General features: G+C 39.9%; 1 protein-coding gene across 2 annotated transcripts; it reads right to left on the bottom strand.

Moving 5' to 3' along the window:
* Positions 1–711: 711 nt before the first annotated feature.
* Positions 712–24994, bottom strand: saal1 (serum amyloid A-like 1). 2 transcript variants are annotated; one of them, XM_043686087.1, is made up of 13 exons: positions 24818–24994; positions 23738–23893; positions 23084–23197; positions 22302–22385; positions 19138–19217; positions 16347–16406; positions 15310–15425; positions 11245–11422; positions 8234–8316; positions 5968–6156; positions 4747–4970; positions 3738–3830; positions 712–1434 (listed from the first exon to the last, which is right to left on the bottom strand). In XM_043686087.1, the coding sequence occupies exons 2-13, from the start codon at positions 23861–23863 to the stop codon at positions 1261–1263; spliced, it is 1521 nt and encodes a 506-aa protein (XP_043542022.1). In that variant the 5' UTR covers positions 23864–23893; positions 24818–24994; the 3' UTR covers positions 712–1260. The 2 variants fall into 2 exon arrangements, with proteins under 2 accessions (XP_043542022.1, XP_043542021.1); XM_043686086.1 differs by having other exon boundaries at positions 23738–23890.
* Positions 24995–25318: the final 324 nt, after the last annotated feature.

Genomic DNA, 25318 nt, shown 5'->3' with positions numbered 1-25318 from the left:
CAGAACTAGAGGGCATAGGTTTAGGGTGAGAGGGGAAAGATATAAAAGAGACCTAAGGAGCAACTGTTTTTACACAGAGGGTGGTACGTGTATGGAGTGAGCTGCCAGAAGATGTGGTGGAGGCTGGTACAATTGCAACATTTAAGAGTCATTTGGATGGGTATATGAATAGGAAGGGTTTGGAGGGATATGGGCCGGGTGCTGGCAGGTGGGACTAGATTGTGTTGGGATATCTGGTCAGCATGGACAGGTTGGACCAAAAGGTCTGTTTCCATGCTGTATATCTCTGTGACTCTCTAAAAAATAATGTAAACAGGCTATTCAGGTGTGGATGCTAAATTCAATCCTGTTTTCATTTGATATTCAAATACATTTTCTAGCAGAATGATTGGAATACCATTAGGAGAAGCATCCTTAGCTAATTTCTGGCCTACTCAAACAAGGGGTGCTAGACCAATTATAGAACTAACTGTTGTCCTGGCCAAAATCAGCTTACTCAAATTACCAGGGATGGTCACTGGAACCTTTGGATCACTAAGTTTTGGATCTAGACCAATGGTTCTTCACCAACTACTGCACCATCAGTACAATGTATCTGAAAGTATTTTACCACAAAGAGGCTGCTATTCCATGAACATTACTGTCCCAGGGGACATTAATCACTAAATTTAGCTGGGGGATTTGTGAAAACATCTCATTGAAAGGCTTCAATCAGCTAAACATTCTTTATTCACTGACCGCTGATTGAGATAGCAAAGCAAACATTTATTGAAGAAAAATACGCACTGTTGAATATTATATTTTTCAGCATAAGTAACATAGTAAACAGGTTAGTGCTGATAGAGCACATTTATAGTTCAACACATCACAGCTTCAGCAGGGTAAACATAAAGATAAAGGCTGCAGCTTTAGGTGTCAACTTTCAGCCCTGAAACTGTGACATGTCCTTGGATGGTTCAAGATGAAACTGCTCCTGAGATGTCACATTCTCAGGATGCTCAAAACAGAGCAGATATTTGTCGGTAACTTTAGCAATCCTGAAATTTTCCACAACTGCTAGTCTCTTTCACATTTACATCGAGAAAGAAACCTCACATGTACTGCATAAATACTCAAACAAACACTGTATAAGGACATTAATCCAATTATGAACACGCGATCCTGTGTTGCTCACAAATCCAAATACAGTTGTGTGATGTGATATGTCTGTGATTGACAACGTTATTGTTGCCAGGTAATGTCTGGCAGAGGTATGTGCATTTAGACAATTAAGAGTTTTTCTGTCTTGCGGCCATCTGCTCCACACAACATAGTACCCCCCCTCTCAGTGGCAGCAACAACTCCCAGTGAGGATCTTAGATTGGGAAACTCCAGTAGTAATTGTTCCGCAGTGTCCGGTTGTACTTCCAATACGATGGTGTGGAATTTTTCAACCTAGGAGACATTACAGGTATTGATCAGCAAAGATAACTGAGAACTGGATGAAATATACAATAATTTTATTAAAACCTTTATCAGTACAAATTTTTATGCTCATCTTGTTGAAAGATGTCAGTGCTAGGAAAAGGAACACTTCTCATGTTAGGCATAACATAAGCCACAAGAACTCCGAGGGAAGGTACAAATAAATGCAGATTAAAGCTTGATCTGAAATACTCCATTATGTATTACAAAGTCATGTGCATCACAGATTTGATGCCCAGCAAAGCTTCCTCTACAATGTTCCATCAAGATTATTCAAATCAACTGTTGCACAACTGGGCAAAGATTAAAGTTGTTTTAACTTGCTCCAACAATGCTCATCAGCACCATCTTTAAAAGAACATTGTCCCATCTGAGATTGGGAAATGAGCATTGATGGGAACACAGCAATTTGTCTGAGCATTACTGGTCGTGGGTAATAGGAAACAAATTCAATGAGTCTCTACTCCTAATCATTGATTTTAACTGAGAAGTGAAGTTGGACAAAATGATGCATCAGGGCGAAAGTGAGGACTGATGCTGGAGATTAGAGTTGAGTGTGTGGTGCTGGAAAAGTACATCAGGTCAGGCAGCATCCGAGGAGCAGGGAGAGTTGATGTATTGGGCAAAAGCCCTTCGTCAGGAATATCTTCCTGAAGAAGGGTTTATGCCCGAAACGTCAATTCTCCTTGGATGCTGCCTGACCTGCTGCGCTTTTCCACCAACACATTTTCAGTACTATGTAGAAATAGCCTACTAACAATTAGTGACTAGGCTCTGCAGTGATGTCACAAATTATTAGTATCCATAAAACCAAGACCCAGCAAGAAATCTACCATTTCTTATGAGATGGTTCAAATGCAGAAACTCAGTGAGAAGAAATCAAAACAGCCCAGCAGTTTTGCACTGAAATCAGCTCTTCTAAAGACATGCATAGTCCTTGCAAAATCAGCATCTACTTTTCATTTTTCTTCCTTCTGTAGCAACAACCCACAAATTGTTGCACAATTTCAGAGAAAACTTTTAAATGCAGGAAATACAAGGCAGGAACGAAGAGATCAAGAGAGATTAATGCATGCAACAACATCCTTGAACTTGATGAGCATAAAAATTTATATCAAAAATATTTAATAAAATCTGGATAAATGCAAGACAGATCCTGTAACACCTTGAAAAAAGATGAAAGCTCTCCATTGAAAAATTAACCGTTTAGTTTCACATCCTGATGAGCCCATAATCTGATTCCAGCATTTTCCGTATTTAAGCCTGATCACTTTGAAGGAGAGATATCACTGAAAGTTTAACACTCATTTCTCTCATAGTTAATGACTTGCTGACTTGTGCTGAATTAAGAACGGAGGGTAAGGATTTGCTAAACTTTCAGCAGCGTATACTAGGCCACTCCTGTGCTGTAATTTTACTATGGTTCAAAGAATCAAGGATGATATTGAGAAAAAGGACCAAAATGCTTTTGGGACAAAGCAAGATGCAATTAATATTCTCTGTATTTTATGATTTGCAGCAAATGCAAATGTTTTTGTGCCACTGCAAATTAATGGAATTACTATGCTTTATAAGCATAGAAACATTATTGTTCCCTTTGCTCATCTTTTGTAAATAAGGACTAATGCATTTGTATAAAATTACCAAAGTGACCTCAGCATTTAAACATTTCAGCACTTCACACTTAATACAGAATGAAGTAAATTCTTGCAGCAGAATATGATCTCGAAAGCTAATTCATAAATCTGCAAAGTTTTCCAAACGCTTCTAACTGACTGATTTGGTCTTCCCTTTAACTGATAAATCTAGAGCTGTAACATGGAGCTTCCTGGTAGTCTCTCTCTATTTCAATAATCTTCGGCATTTCCATTTTTCCTACCAAATTGAACAATCTCAGATTTCCCCCACATTATATTCTATCTGTTAGCTTTCTGCAGCCTATTTACACCATCCTCACAGGTTATTCCCCCATTAGCATGGCATCTACAAGAAAATTGGATTTTATGCTCAGTCCTTTCAACTAAATTATAGGTGTAGATAATACATCAATTTCAACAAGCTCCAGTCCTGCCTTCAATCTGTTTTGACAACTGTAGCAGTGAGTGAAAAATCATGCTATTTCTAGTGAAGTCTCAACAAGTTGGAACAGTCAGTCAGAGGGAGATGTCAGAAAAATAATTAAGAACAGCAGAATTCCATAATCCCAAAGTCAGAATTCCACCAAATGGCTGAAATCCCTCATCCCTGAAGACAAGTCATGCAAATATACTCACAGCTGTATGATACTGAGGGAGGAGGTGGCGAAAAGCAGAAGTACACATTTCTTGGCTCAGGAATCCTTCTTTAAAGCTTTTTGAGACAATCTCCTATAAGTACAACAGAGAGAATCATAGTTACCACAATGCACCGTAATGATGCCGAACCAAAACCTGAGCAGTTACATGAACTGAGGAATTGTCAATCACACTGTGGCTAGTGATTGGTTTATAAGCAGCAGATTCAAGAAGCAACATTTTCAGAAGAGGTAATCTAAGTACAAGTGCTCACTCAGTGATCTCTATATCCTCAGCCTCATCCTTTCTTTCCCATTACCAATTGCAACATCCATCCTCCCTCTGTTTATCTCCTCAATTCCCAATGTTGCTCTCACTCAATCATTTTTAGTTTCCTTTCACCCAACCCACTGTTACCTCTATCGCCAGTTTCTTACATTTCAGAGATGGTTGTGACTAATAAATCAGAGGTCCAGGGCATTACTGCAGTGACGCAGGTTCAAATTCTACAACGGCAGCTGGTGGAATTTAAAGTCAATGAATAAATTGGAAATATAAAGCTCAGCTATGGTAACCATAAAACTACCAGCAACTGTTGGAAAATGCCGTCTTTTTTTAAGGAAGAAAATCTGCCATCCTTTTCTGGTCTGACCTACATGTGACTCCAGATCCACAGCATCATGGATAAATTTTAATTGCCCTTTGAAATGGCCCTAGAAAGCAATTAGAGCATTTGTGTGTGACAAACGCCGACCTTATATGCAAAGACCATATCTCACAACAGAATAAATTTTAGAAAAACCGAAAGCCATTTATGGAGAACAGAACTTTACATTTTTATAAATTGTTAATTAAAGATTACAACCATGCATTTTCTAACACCAAAACCAGAGTCTCTATTTTTAAGGGCTCCAGAGTGAATTCTCAGTTAACACCTAGAATTTCCAGATATTTAAACACAATTAGCATGCACTGTTCATCCTCTAATATTTCCAATATACATCCATACCTTTCCAATGTTCATGAAGATTTCAGACAGAAATTCACAACAGATATCCAGGAGAATTTTCAAATGAAAGTCTCCTTCCCGCTGTTTCCCTTTCTGGGCACCAGATATCGGAGATGGCACAGACCACTTGTCTGTGCTGGGTCTCCTTGTTCTCTCTGATGGTCTCTTTTGAGATTCCTCTGCATAGAACAAAACTCGCAGCAGCGTATCAAGCAAAGGAAGGTCTGCACCAGACATAACACACAGGTGAAGAATACTGCAACTGAATGAACCAAATTGAGCAAAGTACACAGTGGGAGTTTAAACCACCCATTCACTTCATGAATATTTAGCCTAATCTCCAATTTTTTTTTGTTAATTACCTCTGGTTACTGACCTTCTCACCAAAGACTAGTTTATAATAGTCACTCTATCAAAATTCTTCATTTTGATAACTTCTCTGAACCTTCAATACTCTAAGGAGAATAATTACAGTTGCTTCAGTCTCTCTATGTAACCATAGTATATACCTGTGATATCATTCCGAGGTGGTGGTGGTGTGGTAGTAGAAATATTACTGGAGTAGTAACCCAGAGATCTAACCTAATGCTCTGGAAAATGCATTCAAATCCACCATGGTAGCTGATAATGCTCAGCATGAAACCATTGTTAACAGTTCTACAAACCTATATGGGTGACTAATGTCCTTTAGGGAAGGAACATATTCGGCCTCTGTGTGACCTCAGACCCATTGCAATGTGATTAACTCTTAAATGGCCTATTAAGTCATTCAGTTATACTAAAATGCTATAAAGTCTAAAGGAAAAAGGAATGAACCAAGTGTTGAGTTAGGAATGATTGTTCAGCCTCATTTTCCCCTAGTCTAAATTCATTAAGCTGACATAACCAATTTCACTTTCACTTATATACAGGTTGAGTGTTTACCGATAACAAGACAAACATAATAGAAATGATTGTAAGGAATAAAAGATTGTAAGAAGTCAGCAGTTGAATAGAGCTACAGGAACTGATTACCACTCAGATTATGACTCCACTCAAGAAGAGAACTACGTAATAATGACCTGCTCTTAGAACAATTGTTTGAGATTGTAATTCTCTCCATTTGTACTTGGTTTGATCACCTCATTAAAGAAACTCATTACCGCCCACAAAATGTCAGAGTTAGATTTATTATGCCATTTTCTCCCACCAACTCTCCCAGTACACATTGAACTCACTCACTTCGCTCAATCTTGATGTAATTCTCCTCCATGCATGATGCAAATATTGCTGAAAGGACAGCCAGAGTGGAGGACAACACACTTGCCTGCTCCTCTACAATGATAGCTGGGTCATCATCCTGACAAAGATCAGTGCGAACTATGTCATACAGTAGAGTCCAGGTTGCCTCAGCCTTGTCTGGAGTTCTTACTACAAGAAAGGAGATTCATTGTGATGTAATCAGCAAACACAACTATGCCTGAGGCAGAGTTAAAGACACAGGAAGTCAGAATGGTATATTTTGTTCAAAATGCCTCTCCGTTGCATAGTGAAAACCCCTGCACGGACAGAATTCTTGTTCTTACATTTTCTTGAAAAAAAGTAAATTTTAGGAGTTCCATCAAAATCAAGTTAAGGTATCTCTGTATAACTTGTGATGGGAATTATCCCAGTATTTTTCTTCTAAGGGGTTAGTTCCTCTGGGACTAATCCAGAGTCACCACATGCCAAGAATACAGCATGTTACGTACTGCTGCTCACTGTGACCTGTTCCATAGGGCAACCTCTGATAACGCCCATCCCATTCACCTTTTGAAATTCTATGCTCATTAATCCTGTAAAATAATGAATGGGATTAAAGGAATCCAATTTCTACACATATACTTGACATTACAGATATCATCTGTCATATTCTAATGGGACTGCTGTAGGTGCAAATGCAAAATAACTTGATCCCAGATACCCCTAATTTGCCTTTTGCTATTTTTTTTATCATAGTGAACCTATACTGCAGTCAGCCAGAAGTGCAACCAACAGAAGTATTTAAAAATATCTTTCAAAAGATCTATTAAAGTTCAACAGGATAACTAGAATTGTTTAATTATTACAAAAGAAAGAGAAGCTGCTAATGAAGACACCTTGTATTTCATATTGCTTTGAGGAATCAGGCTTTGAAGGATAATTGTCAAGGAATTTATTACAAGTTTAGTGGACAAAGCTGGAGTAGTTTCGATAAAGGAGAGTTCACTGTGAACACTGGATCTTATTTTTAACGAGACTTACTGGAAATCACAAGATGGTTTCACATGACGGATGATAACTGCTTGCTTTGCTATCGACGCTGCTGAAACTGTTTTATCTTGCTGAGTTGGAGGAAAAGATGCTAAGGACAAGCTGAGTTGAAGAGAAACTGCCAAGATCAAACTGCTCATTTCTCTCATTTCTAAGATGAAATCCTCTACATAGGTTCATGGTGTTCTGAAGTATTCAAATGCGCACTTGCGATGCCAAGGCTATGGACCATGCAGTTGAAAATGGCTTTAGAAACTCAGGCAGTTGTTTTTGACTGGCACAGACATAATGGTCGAAAGGCCTTTTTCTGTGCTGTAGATCTCTATGACTATGGCTATGACTCTGAGGGTGTAACCTTTTGAAAGAACATCGCAAAATGGCATTTTCTGAGCAAACTGCATCATGCATGATGAGTGACTTAACCACACATGCCAAAACATCACAGCAACAGACTCTGACATACTACGCTTTATCCTTTTGCCTTCAAGAATAACCCATTGGCCAGAGTTTGTTTATCAGAAGATTATATAGGCTGAATGCTTAAGTTTTTGCAGAGAAATGTGTTTTTCTTTTTCTTGAAATGTGTGTGTATGTTTTCAACTCTGTTTTTATGATATTTAGAGAAAATCAATTGTATTTCTGTAGTAGTGTATATTAATCAATTATTACATTTTACTGATGATAAATCTGTAATTGTGTTTATTAAGAAGCTGAGTTTCTAGATTTTTTTTGTCTAAAACCTAATATATCATATATGGTATTCGATTATCTTGGGTAATGAAATATATTTATTTGGGTTTTATATTGTGACTCGAGGAGTCGCAGGACTAGAGTAATGGTGTACTCCTCCAACCTTAGTTGCAACAATGCTCAAAAGGAAGACTGTCAATAGTTGTTTTAAATACTTAAATGGACCTAAAATGATCATGTAAAATCACTTTTACAGAGCTGATTGGTTCACTTTTTTTTTTAAAATCAGTGGCTTTTTAGGTGAAAGTTCTGATTTGTCAAACAAATTTCAGCTCAAAAGCAGGCATGTTTGCATTATGAACATATGACACACAGATTAATAGCAGGAAGTACGTACACTATTTTAATGTTGGCAAGGAATATTGATGCAATTTGAATAAAAAGTAGAATTTCACCATTTGTAAACATTAAGAACAATGGGAGAGATATGAAAGAATTGCAGATATGAAATGTTGAAAATAATTACCTATTGCCTGCATTCCTCCATCTGTTGTAGTGAGCAGCTGTAGTATATGCATGTAAACTTCTAACCCTTCAATACTGTCTGACCTAAAAACAGCAAATAGCAGAGATCAAAATATACTGACCACCACCCTATGCAAACAGCAGCAATTACAGGTCTCTATAATTGGACAGATTTGATCTCAGGAATACTAGTTGTTTAGCACACAAACTACACATCCACACTTATACCAATTTTACTTGCGTGTGTCAAATCTCTTAGATTATCCATTATCTGATTAGAATGGTGCTGGAAAAGCACAGCAGTTCAGACTGCATCCAAGGAGCAGGAAGTTCTCCAACCTGTGATCCCAACCATCTACAAGATCCTCTCCAAGTCACTAGTACTCTGACTTGGAACTAAACCATTGATGTTTTGCCCACATTGGGTCAAAATCCTGGAACCTAACAGCACTGTGGGTACCCACCCCTTATGGGCTGTATTATTTCAAGAGGACTACTCACCAGCGCCATCTTAAGGACAATTCAGGATTGGTAATAATTGGCCAGCAACACTCACATTCCAAGAATGAGTTAAAAAGAACCTAAATTACTGATGTTTTAGCACCTCACAAAACTGTCCAGGAAGTGCCCAGGTAAGTTGCATTTCATTATTTGCTATCAGGGTCTTCTATGAACTGGGGCTCTTGGCTTCTTTGTATTAGTTTTTTGTGTTCAGCAACTTTTTTTGTAGTGCACTCCATTTACATTACCCGTTATGAGCATCAAGCACACTGAGGTCAAGTGTAAATTAATACTTGTTCAAAAAGTGTGCCTCAGCAACAAACTGAGGACAATTCTCAACATTGCAATGATATGACCTTTTACCATTTTCTAACACCAACTACTTTGTGGTTTCTTAGTGGCACCGCTTATTCAAGATTACGTAAGGCAGAGTTTTGTGCTGTGATTTCCTAAATCATTTACAGTCAAGTTAGGAAACATTCATACAACACTGCAAATTGAAATGCCAAAAGTCATCAAGAGACTCATATATAGTTATAGATTTAGACAGCTCAGTTTTCTTTAATAACTTCAACTCTTAATCTAGTTTTGTGCTTTTGGAATTTCTATGATTTTAAATAAATTTGATTAGTTGTTTTAGCTTGCGTTACTATGCAATATTTTCAGTTATTGATGTAATTTGGAAATGTAGTTAGCATTCTACATAAATTCCAATTTGGTTGGGATAACAGTCTCTAGTACAAAGCAAAATGTAAAGTAATACACATTGCTGATAGTTAACCAAACTAAACTACATTCAACAGAAAAACAGCAAAATATTCCAAGAGTGTAACAGCACATTTTACACTGTTTGATTAGAGTTTGTGTGAAAATTTTATACATCCATTACTGAAAAGGCAGATATGACCTTGCTTTATGATCTCATCTGAAAGATGGCTCCTCCAACATTAGGCAACTCCTATAGATTCTACAGTTTCAGGCTACATTTTCTGCTGAGAAATATGGACTGGGTTAAAGACACAGACTTCTAACAATGAGAGTACTACCATTAACAAAGACTGAGAAGCTCCCACAGTTCAATGTAACACTGTACACTTGTTTTTCAAAAATGCATCAGTCCACATGTCACCTTGTTTCAAATTCACATGTGCAACCAAGTGACAACAGCCCCCACTACCTAAATTCTATCCCCACAGTATATAATTTATCAATTACTGGGTGGGGGAGAATCTGAAAAAGAGAAAGAAAGTTTAATAAAATAAAGAACTGTGTATGCTGAAGATCTGAAACAAAACCAGAAATTGCCTGAGAAACTTAGCAGGTCTGGCAGATTTGTGGAGAGAAAGCAGAGTTAATGTTTTGAGTCTAATGACCCTTTTATCAGAACTGAAGGCAGCTAGGAAAACGTGGTAATTATACTGATGCTTAGGGATTGGGAGGAGATAAAGGAGTGAACAGATAGGTCTGTAAGGAGCCCAGAGACGAGAAAGTTAGGCAAAGGGATGGACGAAAGTAAGCCACGGAGTAAGAAAAGCAGATCCTAGGGTCTATAAGTAGATGAAAATGAGCTGCCTGTGCTGAAAGCAGTGCTTGACGCAACCTGGGATGTGGGGGTGGGTGAAGGACATGGAAGGAGGTGCTCAGACTCTTCAAGCATTGAACTTGATTTTGAGTACTAAAGGCTGCAGGGTCACCAAGTGGAAAACGAGATGCTGTTCTTCCAGCCTGTGCTTAGCAGTCTTAGCAGGCCCAAGACAGAAATGTTGCCCAGAGGCCTGGTGATGTGTTGAAGTGGTAGGTGACTGCAGGTTTGAGGTCATTTTTATGGACAGAACATAGGTGTTCTGCAAAGCGGTCATCCAGTCTGCGTTTTGTCTCCCCATTGTACTGGACACCACGTTGTGAGTAGCGAATACAGTAGAGCAGATTGAGTGAAGTGCAAGTAAATCACTGCTTCACCTTGGAATCTTGGATAGTGAAGAAGGAGGAAGTAAATAGGTAGGTTCTACACCTTCTGCATTTCACAGAAGGTGCCATGGGGTATAAAGAGATGTTGGCAGTAGAGAAGGGTGTCCTCAAAATGCTGACAATGGACGGGAGTGGAATGTGTGTCTTGTGGTGGCATCTCTCTGGAGGTAGCAGAAATGGTGGCTTATGATCCTTCAGATTCAGATGCTAGTGGGGTGGAAAGTGAGGACTGGGGAACATGATCAGTGTTGTAGGAGGGAAGAGAAGTGGTGATGGCAGAAGTGCGGCATCATCAGAACAAATTTGATGGTCACAGAGATATGGGAGAATGGGATGGAGTCCTTACAGGAAGCTGGGTGTGAGGATGTGTAGTCCAGGTAGCTGAGGAGTCACTGAGTTTACAATGGCCAGTGGCCAGCCTATCCCTAAATGGAAACAATGTCAAGGAAGGGAAGAAAAATATGCAACAAAATTTCACTGGGTTTATATTCACCATATAAAAACTATGAAAACAGTGGCTAAAACCCTCTTCCCAAAACTTACCTGAGTTGTCTGGCTGCTTCCAATAAGCAAGGGACAAATGCAGTTTCAGCTGAGTTTTCTTTTTCTATAGTTGATGCATCAGCCAACCCCTTTGACTCCACGACCCAGCTTAGCATTAGTTCCTTGTCCAAATCAAAGAGTTTATCGACCACCTCACCAATCTTCCCCAACAAATCAGCTGAATCAGAGAAAAGAAATTACCACCAATCTCAAAGCAGTGCTGTCAAGCCTGATTCTGATACCCAGACATCGTCAGCACATGCTACAAATAGGATTGCAGTACTTATAGCTCAGGGCAATACATACCAAAGACAATACATTGATAACACCACTATCCAAAAAAAAACTTGCATTTATGTAATGCTTTCAATTATCTTAGTACATCCCACAGTGCTTCACAGCTAACTGAAGAGTAACCGCAGTTTTAATATAGGAAATGCAGCAGACAATTTATGTTCACTAACGTCTCTCAAACATTGATGACATAAAGACCAGATGATTTGTTTTTATGAGTGTTGGTTGAGGAATACATATTAGCCAGAAAACAGGGATAAGTCTCCGACTTGTTTTTAAAATAGTACCTTGGGATTGTTTAGGATAACCTGAAAGACAGACGTGGCCTTGATTTACAATCTCATCGGAAAGTCTGTATCTTGAAAAATGGGGGATACATCTACATACTGCCTTTAGATGCTAATAGAGTCATACAGCATGGAAACAAACCCTTTGCTCCAATTCAACTGCACCAATCAAAGTTTCCTAAACTGATCTAGACTCATTTGCTAGCATTTGGTCCATCTCCTTCTAAACCCTTTCTATTCATATACCCATCCAGATGTCTTTTAAATGCTGTAATTGTACCAACCTTCACCATTTCCTCTGGCAGCTCATTCCATATATGCACCACCCTCTGCGTGAAAACGTTACCCCTCAGATCTCTTCGAAATCTTTCCCCTCTCACCTTAAACCTATGCCCTCTAACTTTGGACTCCTCTACCCTGGGAACAAGACTTTGGCTATTCACCCTATTCTTGCCCATCATGATTTTACAAACCTCTGTCAGGTCATCCCTCAGCCTCTGATGCTCCAGGGAAACAAAGTCCCAGCCTATTCAGCCTCTCCCCACAGCTCAAACCCTCCAATTCAGGCAACAGCCTTGTAAATCTTTTCTGAACCCTTTCATGTTTAACAACATCTGTCCTGTAGGGGACTGAATGCAATATTCTAAAGATGGCCTCACCAATGTCCTCAACAGACTCAACATGATGTCCCAACTCCGATACTCATTGTTACAACCAACGAAGGTAAGGGTGCCAAATGCCTTCTTCACAACCTTATCCACCTGAGACTCCACTTACAAGGAACTAAGCCCCCGCACCCCTAGATCTCTTTGTTTGGCAACACTGCCCACGGAATTAACTGTATAAGTCCTACCCTGGTTTGCCTTACCAGAATGCAACACAATTACTTAAATTAAACTCCATCTATCACTCCTCAGTCTATTGTACTATGAGATAATCTTCATTGCTGTACACTACACCATTAATTTTTGCATAATCTGCAAACTTACTGATCATACGTCTATATTCACATCCAAATCATTTATATAAATGACAAAAAGCAATGGAATCAACACTGATCCTTGTAACACATCTCTGGTCACAGGCCTCCAGTCTGAAAAACAACCCTCTACTGCCATACTCTGTCTCCTACCTTCAAGCCAATTTTGTATCCAATTGGTTAGCTTCCCCTGGATTCTACGTGATCTAACTTTGCTAACTAGTCTATCATGCGGAACCTTATCAAATGCCTGCTGAAGTCCATGTAGACAATGTCCAATGCTCTGCCTTCAATCTTCTTTGTTACCTCTTCAAAAAAAAACTTAATCAAGTTAGTGAGACATGATTTCCCACAAGTAAAGGGTTGACTATCCCCAATCAGTCCTCGTCTTTCCAAATGCAAGTAAGTTCTGTCCCTCAGAATCCCCGCCAACAATTTACCCACCACTGACAAAAGGCTCACTAGTCTATAGTACCCAGTCTTTCACTGTCATTTTTTAAAAATGATGAGACAATATTAGCAGCCCTCCAGTCTTCCAGTACCTCACCTGTGGCTGCCAATGATACAAATATTTCTGCAAAGGGCCCAGACTGTCAGCCCAGTGGCTCAGTGGTTAGCACAGTTGTCTCACAGCACCTTCAACCTGGGTTCAACTCCACCCTCAGTTAACTGTGGAATTTACACATTATCCCCGTGTCTGCATGGGTTTCCTCTGGGTGCTCTGATTTCTTCCCACAGTCCAAAGATGTGCAGGTTACATAAATTGCCTATAGTGTCTAGTGGATTAACCATAGGAAATGCAGAGTTACAGGGATAAGATAGAGGGTTGAGTCTGGGTGAGATGCTCTTTGGAGGGTTGGTATAGATTTGATGGGCCAAATGGCCTGTTTCATACTGTAGGGATTCTATGATTCAATCTCTTCCCTAGCTCCTCCAAAGGTCTGGAAACATTTTATTGGGTTCTGGGGATTCATCAACACTTATGCATTTTAAGACCATCAACACCTTCACTTCTGTAATATGGACACTTTTCAAGACTTCACTATTTATTTCCCCAAATTCCCTAGCTTCCATGTCCTTTTCCACAATAAATAGTGATGCAAAATATTTTTTACTATCTCACCCATCTCCTGAGGTTTCACACACAGGCAGCCTTGTTGATCTTTAAGAGGCCCTATACACTCCCTAGTTAATCTTTTGCTCTTATGTGTTTGTAGAATCTCTTTGGACTCTCTTTAACCCTATTTACCAAAGCTATCTCATGTCCCCTTTTTGCCCTCCTGACTTCCCTCTCTAGTATACTTTTACTGCCCCTATACTTCTCTGGGGGATTCGCTCAACCCCAACTGACATATACCTCCTCCTTCTTCCTTGATAGTCATCTAGGATTTCCTACACCTACCAGTCTTGCACAAATAGGAATATACTCTCTCTGAATTCTCATTACGTCATTTTTGAAGGCATCCCACTTTTCAACTGTCTCTTCACCTACAAACAGCCTCTCCCAATAAGCTTTTGAAAGTTCTAAATCCAATTTAGAATTTTAACTTTTAGATCTGGTTGATCCTTTTCCATCACTATTTTAAAACAAAAAGAATTATGATCACTTGCCCCAAAGTGCTCCCTATTGACATCTCAGTCACTTGCCCTGCCTTATTTCCCAAGAGAAAGTCAAGTTTTGTTCCTTTTCTAGTAGGTACATCCACATATTGAATAAAAAAATTTTGTTGCACATACTTAACAAATTCCTCTCCATCCAAGCCCTTAACACTATGGCAGTCTCAGTCTATGTTTGGAAAGTTAAAATCCCCTACCATTATAACGCTATTATTTTTACAGGTATTTGAGATCGCCTTACAAATAGTTTCTCAGTTTCCTGCTGTTTATTGGGCGACTTATAGTACAACCCCAATAAGGTGATCATCCCTTTCTTAATTCGGTTCTACCCATATAACATTATTGGACATTCTCCCAGGAATATCCCCCCCGATGTACAACCAGTATGTTATCCTTAACAAAAATGCCACTTCCCCATCTTTCTTGCCTTCCTTTCTATCACTCATAAAGCATTTGTACCCTGGGATATTAACCTGCCAGTGTTGTCCCTCTGAGCCATATTTCTGTAATAGCCTGATATCCCAGTCACATGTTCCTAACCATGCCCTAAGTTCATCTTATGTTTCAGCTAAGATTTCCTGCTGAAGTCCCCAGAGTGGGTTTGAATTCCCAAACATCTAACAGTGAGAGGACTTCCACTAACTCAGGACTGAGAAATTCTCACAGGTCAATGTATCACTGCAAGCTTGTCATTCAAAGAATACATCAGACTCTGCACCATTTCAAATGCACAGGCATCCTCTCCTAGCTTACAACCTTCCACCCAAACATCCCAAAAAGCCAGGCAGACACCTCTCAAATAAAAATCAAGAGAATGAAAACAAAGGCAGACTTTGCCACCACATGGGTATTGAAGAAATGGCTTTCACAAAAGAGTAAACCACTTACCATTTGTAGAGCTCTGCATTATGAAACATACGTTCTCCCGAACAGAGTGTTGCTTGTGGATTTGATCAACCCAAATGCTGGACACATCTGGCTGAGAAAGACAGCCCAGTATTAACCTGCAAAATAGAGGCATTAACCAAAAAAGGGATCATTATCAAGATGCCACAAGTGGCATTAATGTAGCCTAGTATTCTTAGAATATCAACATCGCAAGTGACAGACCTACGTTCATTCTACAGCACACAATGCCCCCTCCAGACACATTCCATGTTTGGGCTGATGATGGTTAATTCTATTTTTAGTTACTTCTCATAGTTCGAGTCAACAGATAGCAAACACTTTTATATCTTATTGAAACCGTTTATGTTCATTTCAGTTATGTGCAATGAAGAATCATGCCCAGGTCCATGATCAGGATCAGATGTTCTGTGACGACTGACAACCAATTCCACACCAGTAAATATATTGCCAATTCAGATCAGATCATGCATCTCATCCAAACTGAGGAATGGCTCGTTTCAGAGTTATCGAGCACAGCAGAAGTATGGAAAAGGTTAAATAAAAATAAATAAATCAGTCAGCATCTGATAAAGAAAGATAGATTAACACTTGTACTAGGATGGTGCCTATCTGCCAGCTTTGTTGACATGCCCCATCTAAAACACTGACCACACTTGGATACACGTTTCCATAGATCAGACTTCATACCACATCCAGGAATACAATGTAGCCACATTAGCTCCAACTTCTCAACTAAGTCCCTCACTATTTTAACTTGATTCTATATAGTTGTTCCTTCATCATTGCTGAGTCCAAAACTTAGCATTCCTTGCCTAACAGAATTATGGGAGCACTTTCACTATAAGCATTACAGCAGTTTCCAGAGAAGATCCATTACCAACATAATAAAGTTCCATATTAAATTTTCCTTATACGTACAGTTAATTCATGAAGTCATTTAGCTAGAAAGTAATCAAGTATTACATGACCTTTATAAATTGAGTGTGCACAGTATTCAAAAATATTCAAAACACTACCTGCTTGTCTCCAAAAGAGTAGGTGGGTCAGAATCTCCTAGTAGCAACAGCAAAACATTACTGAGGAAAAGGAAAGAAACAGGATAATCAACAAAATAGCCAATTATTCTAAAACACATCTCAAAATCCAACAAACCTTATAACATTTTCTCCCTAAATTCTTCCCTCTTCGCCTGTAGGTGTCATCTTTTGTCAATATAGAATCGTAGAACTGTTACAGGAAGCAGGCCATTCAGCCTATCGAGTCCACACTGACCCTCGTGAGCATCCCACCCAGACCCATCCTCCTCTCCCAGTAACCTTGTATTTCCCATGGCCAATCCATCTAACCTACATATCTCTGAACAAGATGGACGATTCAGCATAGTAAATCCACCAAACCTGCACATCTTCAGAGTGGGAGGAAACTGGAGCACCCGGGGACAACCCATGTAGATAAGGGGAGATTGAGCAAACTACACACAGTCAGTTGCCCAAGAGGGGAATCAAACCCAGGTCCTGTGAGGCAACAGTGCTAACCACTGAACACACCATGCCACCCACCATAATTTACATTCCTAGAACAACTAGAATAATTATAGTGTTTTTAAAGAACCACAGAAACAATAAAAAAACAGGGTATAAACTCCCAAATAAAAGCAAATTACTGCGGATGCTGGAATCTGAAACCAAAAGAGATTTTCCAGCATTTTCTCTTTTGGAATAAAATCCCAAAATTCTTCTCCCACAGGTTTTAGATTCAATAAATTATACTGCTTCCTTTCTTAATCAATATCTTATACTCTGCAGCTATAAAGAGCTCCTTCTTGCTGAAAAACACCTTCAAATAAAATTTGAACTTCTAACGAAAGTTGGCAAACAACGTGATTCACTGATCGCATGGAATATTTAGTTTGATACATCAAATCTATGACAACAATACAAACTAAATCCTAAAACGTTTAAATTCTGAAACTCCAACTTCAAAAAACTCACATTGTTCATCCTAGGTCAAATTCACTTTATCGTTATCCAGCTGCTTCACTTACTGAAATGTTGTTAGCAGGTGTAGATATTTATGATTCACAATATAATGATTTGGATGAGGTAACAAAATGTAACATCTCAAAGTTTGCAAATGATACCAAGTTGGATGGGAGGGTGAACTGTGATGGTGAAATGAGGCAGAGATCCTTCGGCATGATCTGGACAGGTTGGCTGAGTGGGCAAATCAATGGCAGATGCAGTATAATTTAGGTAAGTGGAAATTTATTCACTTTGGAAGCAAAAACAAGAAGATAGACTACCACCTGAATGGCTATAAATTGGGAGAGGGGAGTGTGTAGCGGGATCAGGGTGTCCTTGTGGACAAGTTGTGGAAGGTAGGTATGCAGGTGCAGCAGGCGGTAAAGAAAGCAATTAGTATGTTGGCCTTCAGTGCAAGAGGTTTTGAGTACAAGAACAGGGATATGTTGTTGTAGTTGTACAGGGCCTTGGTGAGGCCAAGCCTAGAATACTGCATGCATTTTGGTTTCCTTTTCTGAGGAAAGATGCGCTTGCTCCCGAAGGAGTGCAGCAAAGGTTTACCAGGCTGATTCTGGGAATGGCGGGACCGATGTATGAGGAGAGATTGATCAGGTTAGGATTGTTTTTGTTGGAGTTCAGAAGAGTGAGGGGGGATCTCATAGAGACATAGAATTCTAACAGGATTAGACAGGGTAGGTGCAGGGAAGATGTTTCTGATGGTGGGTGCATCCAGAACCAGGGGTCACAGTCTGAGGATTCGGGGTGGAGGGAGATGAGGAGACATTGTGGTGAGCCTGTGGAATTCATCACCAGAGGAAGTAGTTGATGCTAAAACAGTGAATATATTCAAGAGGCAGCTAGATATTGCACTGGGGAAAATGGGATCAAAGATCATGGGGAGAAATCAGGGTGAGACTGTCGAGTTGGACGATCAGCCATGAATGTGACAAATGGTAAGCAGGCACAAAGGGCTGAATGGCCTCCTCCGGCTCTTATCTTCTCTGTTTCTATGTAACAGCAAAGTAGATGCCACAAGTATCTCAGAGGATCTGTAGTTGGAGTAAAATTGCAATACAGTCTCTGGGCAAATGCTGCCTCTGCCTATTTGAGTACCTCAAATGTTTCTACACATGTATCACAAACATCATGCACTGAAACAGCTGCCAATTTTTAATACTGGGAGTCTTCATACATCTGATCACTTCAGGTGTTTCATACTACACTGGCAAACTTTGTGCTATTAATCACAGTACCAAGTAACACTAGCACAGCATTGTAAGATTCAGATTTAAGTTCATTTTTTGCTGGATTTATTTCTTATATCCGATAGGCCTGAGTAAAGCATCTTCTACTTGGTGTTTCAAATAAAGTAGCCAAATTTACTGGTTAATTGATTCTATCCAGAAAGTAGGAGGGGGCCTTTTTGATGATAAACTGAACACAGGAAATAGATTTACAGAGTTCCTATATGTCGCTTCTAAAATTTCATTAACTTTGATGCCGTTATTAGAGGTTACAGAGGGGATTGCCTCTCTGGTGTACAATGAAGTCTCTAGTAACTGAAAATTTCAATTATGATTTGTCCAGCTCATGCTCCATGTACAGGAGAGCTGGGGAGAACAACAAAAGAGAAATATGCTATGCTGCGGGCTTATCTTCAATTCAATTTTTATGCCAGATTTTCCAAAAGCCTACTGCACCAACAACACTCTCTAAGGATGGGAGTTAATGTTCTTACTAGTTATTTATGGAAGGATGTGTACCATAGCTTGTATACAATACTCACACAAGATTATCATTATTACTGATTGCCTGACAGGTCTCCTTGTAACAAGCCATATTTCCCAGGATACCAACGCAAATCTCCTAACCTCGAAAAAGAAGAGACTTTATTAAGCAATAACATATCACTGTTGCAGAAACAAAATGGAATGAGAAATGAGCAATTAGCTGAAGGTCACTCCTTCCTCAGACCGTTTACACACTATCCCAACATGAATTCTGCCCCCAACATTTAATTTCTTACAGGTAAGTAATATTTAAATGCTCTCTTGTCCTCAACATCATACAATCTTAAACCAAAACCTACCCCACCTCCAGCAGCACACAAAACAGTATTCTGTGCAGAATGTAAACATAACCATTAGCTCATTCATTAAGTGACTTAACTATATATTTAACACAGTACCATAGCTTTTTCTGATAGTTGTATTTTCATGGTGAAGACTTTGATTCATACATGTTAAGTTTAAACCCTTCTTTTAGTTAACTACTTACAAAGTTTCACCTCTCTTCGTTTTGAAGTGGATCATTAAAACAATGAAAAAAACTTCTATCCCAAGGTGTTTCACGTGGGCATTACAAACCAAAATATGGAACCAAGCCACATAGGGAAATACTATGTCAGAGCTTTGTCAAAGAGGTAGGTCTTATTGAGAAGAGGTAAGGAAATAAAGAGGTGAAGATCAGTGAACTCGGGGTGGTAGGGGAACATAACTTGGGGTAGCTTAAGACATAAACAACAGAGTTTTGAGAAACCTCAAATTTATTGAAGGTAGAATGTGGGAGGACAGCCTGGAATGCATTGGAATAATTAAGTCCAGAGGTAAAAAAACTGATGACAGGGGGTTTTGGCAGCAGAGGCTACATAGGCAATGCTACGGACATGGAATTAGGAGGCCTCAGTGGTGGCATATGTAGTCAGAAACTCATCTCAGTCAAAAAAAGACGTCAAGATTGTAAATGGTCTGGTTTACTCTCAACCATTCACCGATGAGAAAGGTAGAATTTGTAGTTTGGAAATGGTTTTTGCTGAGGGGATCAAAATCATGGTCTGTCCAATATTCAATTGGTGGGCATTCCTGCATCTAATATTCAATACCAATGAACAGTCTGATAATTTAGCAACGGTGGCAGAGTTGAGAGAGATGATGCTAAGGAAGAGTTCAGTGTTGTAGTGTACAAGCGAATGAAGAATTTTGGTTCCTGGAAATGTTGCTGAGTGACAGCAGTGTTGGGTGGCCATGCCAGAAGTAATGTTGCACGAGCAGGAACAAGGACCAATCTAATGGATACCCTAGATATGCGCAACTTCCAATAGATCAGAATGGAATCAGATGTATGCACCAGTTGGGTGACAGTCAACAGGTATCAGCGAAGGATGCTGTAGTTAACTCCACTGAAGACTTCAGACAACTCAAGACCAATGAGAAGGAATAATTTAATGTTGTTATAATTACTTAGAATGTTATTGTGACTGTTGATCAGACTGATTTATTACAGCAGCAAAGATACAAGGCTGATTGGAAGGATTGAGGAATTCAAAAATGGAGTTCTGGGAATGCTGGGTACCAATTTAAGAAGCAATAACACACTGAAATATTTTAGGAAATTAAAGGTCGGCTGGAGATTGGACTGTAGTTTGAGAGGACAGTTGGGACAAGAATTTTGCTTTTAAGGATGATGATAGCAGATCTAGAGGAGAGAAGGAGAATACTTGAAAGAAAAAGAACAATTTTCATTATTGATTAATATAAGGATCTGGAGGAGAAGTTGGGTAGTCAGCAGCTTAGAGAGAATAAGGAAGCAAGAGGTGGTTTGTATAGTTAAGATAAACTTGGAGAAGACCTGAAGGGATATATGAGAGAGAAAGGAGAAATGTGTAAATTTGAGGTGGGGGCAAAAGGGAATTTTAAGGAAGTTTGCCTGGGTGAAATGGAAGGTGACAGAAGCAGCTGTTCAGATGGTTTTAAAATGATTGACAAAATAATCATAGAATCCCGACAGTGTGGAAACAGGCCATTCGGCCCAACAAGTCCACACCAACACTCCAAAGAGTAACCCAGACCCATTCCCTGACATTTACCCCGAGTAATACACCTAACCTACACATCCCTGAACACTGTAGGCAATTTAGCACAGCTAATTCACCTAACTTGCACATTTTTGGACTATGGGAGGAAACCAGAGCACCCAGAGGAAACCCATGCAGACATGGGGAGAATGTGCAAATCCCACACAGACCGAGGGTGGACTCAAACCTGAGTCCCTGGCGCTATGAGGCAGTAGTGCTAACCACTGAACCAGTGTGCTGCCCCCCATGAACTCCCTGCATTTATTTCTGGAATCAAGGAAATGGGGAGAAGGGTTTAAAAAGATAGTTTGTTGTGGAGACAAGAAGTCAAGAGATAGACCTTCATGCTAGGATGATCCTGGAATAGTGAGAAGTCCAATAATGCTTTAGGTAATCCAGCCATACCTCACCATAACTAGCTAAATTAGCTATGCATTTTACCATTCAAGTCTACATCCCTTGGACTTTTGAAGGGTGGTGAACATCTACCATGGGGACCAGGGTAACAGACAGAAACTGTTTTTTTTTTGGAGACTAGGGTATCACAGATGGAAGGGAGAGTGCAGGTGATTAGATTCGGTAGCTGCAGAAATGCGGTGAGAAAAACTATTTTCAGAGTGTAATGCACTTCCTTTTAACCAATATTCTAAAGTTGCTGTCCTGTGTAGCTATTTCCAGAACTCCAGATTAAATAACCAGGAAAGACACTCAGCTTATGTCTGCAGAAACCATCCAGACAGTTATCTCCTCATAAAGGTACAACCAGGTTGCCTTTTGATCCTGATTATTAAAAAAATGGTGGTTGGCATCAGCTAATTACCCAGACATAGGATAGTAAGAGGAGAACCATGTCTCATTAATAACCAGATGCGTATCATGCCCAATAGTTAAAAGGTATTGCAAAATGGATACCATGAAATTGCTGCAAACTACACATAAATTGTCTATATCTAAAATTAGATATCTATGCTGGAGAAGTTTGATTGCCAGGTCTCTCACTCTCCCAAAAACTATAAGTATTGAGGCTACCATACAATAAACTAGACAGGAACACATTACATTGCAAATAACCCTCACTTACTGCAAGCTTCACCCACCGTTAGTCGGGGACACTTGGATTTACCAATGATGCCCAGCAAGATGTCTGTAGCATTGAATTCCTGAAGAAACACAGCAACATCCTGCAGCACAAAACACAAAGCTTAGTGAGTAAGCAATAGTGACATGCGTCTGAGTCAGTAGACAGTACCCAAACATCTGATATTGACAGGAACAGCCATCATGCATGTCCTAAGGTTAAGAACAGTGCAGTAAAGACCTAGCCCTTTAAGCTGCATGGTCAACTACTATAAAATGGCTGCATTTCAAAAAAAGCACCAACCACCTAACAACTCAGCAAACACAACCTGACCTATATCAATCTTTTCTACAATACAGACTACAAAGCTATGACTGGAAAACAAAATGTTCACATTATCATTTGATCACACTTGACTAAAAAGTGTCTTTTTAGTCAAGAGCTGGTCTGGCAGTTCAATGTACTGTGCTATAGTAAAAGTGGAAAATTAATTGGTTGATGAATTCACCACAAAGTCACCCATTTCATTTAAAGCTCTCTCAGTGAAATGAAGCAACAGTGAAGTTAAAAAAAACAGAAGCAGAAAAAGTCAAAGCTAGAGATTAGTTCATCTTTCTTTCTCACTGCAGAGATTGATTTTTGAGCCAGCAAAAGGAATTTAAAGATGGAATAGTGAATAGCAAAGCGATTTTGAGACTTTAGATATAGGTAGGATATTCTTTCCAGATATATCAGTCACCTACATTCAATCAGATAACATTAACCATCACATTGAAGGATCTGATGGAGATCCATGATTACCTCATCCATTGACATGTCCCACATTTTACAGATCTCATTCTCCAGATCTTCATCCAGTTCTGTCTCTGTTCTGGAATCTGATCCTTCTGCCTCTTCACCTTCTGGACAGACAAGCTGAGAAAGTGAAACAGTTTATACATTTAGCATGTCTCCTGCCATCGGGTACTATGTTGTTGTGCATACTTTTTCTTGCTAGATACCCCAGTAAAATCTGTAATTGCAATACAAGTTCTGTGCTCGGTGTCACAAAGGTCATGATACTTTATTGATACAGATATGAGTGTGAGTGTATTCACGTCATGGCCTTGACATGCTTCTCATTAATAGGCTGCTCAAATAATGTCAGGGATCAGCATGAAGCCAATACAGTCAAACATGCACATCATGGTCTACTTGACAGTGCACTCTGCTGGCTTTCTCCCCTTACCATAACCCCACTTCATTTTAAGTGGAATCAGGTGACTCAGCACAGACCAGTTATAACTGTCTTACAATTTATGCAATTGAGTCAACTTTGTTCAATATACTTGCCATCTGAGTTTTCTGAGGAGCGAGGAAGCCCTAATGAAATTGATCAAATCTGCATTCCTACCATTTCAAAATAGGAACTGGGTTTTAATATACAGTGGCAAAAGTACAGAATATAAATGTTACCTCAATCAGCTTCATGAGTGTGCTGAACAACCAGTGCTTGCTGTACACTGTGTTCCCAATTGCATCAACTCTGGTTGTCTCATCAGTGCTTTCATCACTTGGTGGTGGAGATGGGTTGCGATCCATCCCAGCATTCAGAATGTTTGAACAGTGCTACTGTGGGAAGCATAAGTATACTGCATTAATGCAACAGGAGGGTACTCCATGGATGAGAACAGAATCTGGCAGTAGACCTATACAACTTTGCAGACATCAGGAAAGAATATCCATAGTATGCACACAGACTATATAGGAAATGTAATTACACCACACTGCAGTTTAACCAATTAAAACTATACTGTTTAACAAAGCAGCTTCCAGGGTAGATAAGGGTCTTGACACCATTCAAGAAAGAGCAGCTAACTTGACTGACATGCCATCCACAAACATCCACTCCCTCCACCACTAATTCACAGTAGCAGCAATGTGTGTGTTATTTACTAAGTGTACTGCAGAAAATCCTTGAGGCTCCTTAAGCACCTTCCAAACTCTCCATCACTACAAGTTCTATGCTTGGAGTCACAAAAGTCATGATATTTTATTGATACAAATATGACTGTGAGTGTATGCACTCCATGGCCTTGTCATGCTTCCCATTAATAGGCTGCTCAAATAGTGTCAGGGATCAGCACGAAGCCAATAATCAAAATTAGATTGGGATAGTTGCACTAAAAGATTATATAGGCAAAAGTCAGAGATCTTAGGTATACATCAGTACGTCCAAGTTTTGGGTGTAAAGGAACAAAGTCTTAACATTTCAGATGTGTAGCTATTTATCATCCTCCAAACCTGAAACGTTTAGTCTGTTCCTCTCCGCTGACGCTGCCGGAGTTGCTGACCATGTCCAGAATTTTTTTCCCAAACTCCAGCATCTATAGTTTTTTTTTTGCGCTCATTACGAGGACTCGGATACAGACCGAGGTGACTGTGATAAATAATTTCTGAGTGAAGGTATGGCTAGCTGTGCTCATCACACTAAAGTATACAGGGTCACCCATGACCATATTAACCAAGTGCAGGAATGAACTCCAACAGACTCACTTTTTGCAGCAACTGCTCTTCTCTCACAGGTTCGAGTTCTCTCATTCATCAAAGCAAAGAGGGAACTCCAATTCATCACCAATCAACAACCCAAGCCTGATCCCATTCCTCTGTGCTCAGCAAAACAGTAACAGCACAGGCCCTGGCAGCCACTTGATCCTCGCCCTTACAGCGCCGCCTTCCGGCTGGGAGTCTGTTCATGCCTTTACCCACCCCCTCACAGCGCCGCCTTCCGGCTAGGAGTCTGTTCATCCCTTTACCCACCCCTTCACAGCGCCGCCTTCCGGCTGGGAGTCTGTTCATGCCTTTACCCACCCCCTCACAGCGCCGCCTTCCGGCTGGGAGTCTGTTCATCCCTTTACCCACCCCCTCACAGCGCCGCCTTCCGGCTGGGAGTCTGTTCATCCCCTTACCCCCTCACAGCGCCACCCGCCGGCTGGGAGTCTGTTCATTCCCTTCCCCTCCACCCCCACACCTCACAGCGCCACCCTCTGGCTGGGA

Source organism: Chiloscyllium plagiosum, unplaced genomic scaffold (genome assembly GCF_004010195.1).
Source record: "Chiloscyllium plagiosum isolate BGI_BamShark_2017 unplaced genomic scaffold, ASM401019v2 scaf_851, whole genome shotgun sequence".
Lineage (NCBI taxonomy): Eukaryota > Metazoa > Chordata > Chondrichthyes > Orectolobiformes > Hemiscylliidae > Chiloscyllium > Chiloscyllium plagiosum.
This window is presented reverse-complemented; position numbering and strand designations above follow the sequence as displayed.

Bases quoted from the DNA above. Each gene is read 5' to 3' on its own strand.
- saal1 (XM_043686086.1), bottom strand. From the start codon at position 24,862: ATGAGAGAACTCGAACCTGTGAGAGAAGAGCAGTTGCTGCAAAAA. The intron at 8,317-11,244 runs GTAAGTTTTGGG...TGCTGTTTTTAG, and splicing joins GAAGCAGCCAGACAACTCAG to GTCAGACAGTATTGAAGGGT. The intron at 3,831-4,746 runs GTATGGATGTAT...TTGTACTTATAG, and splicing joins TCTTCATGAACATTGGAAAG to GAGATTGTCTCAAAAAGCTT.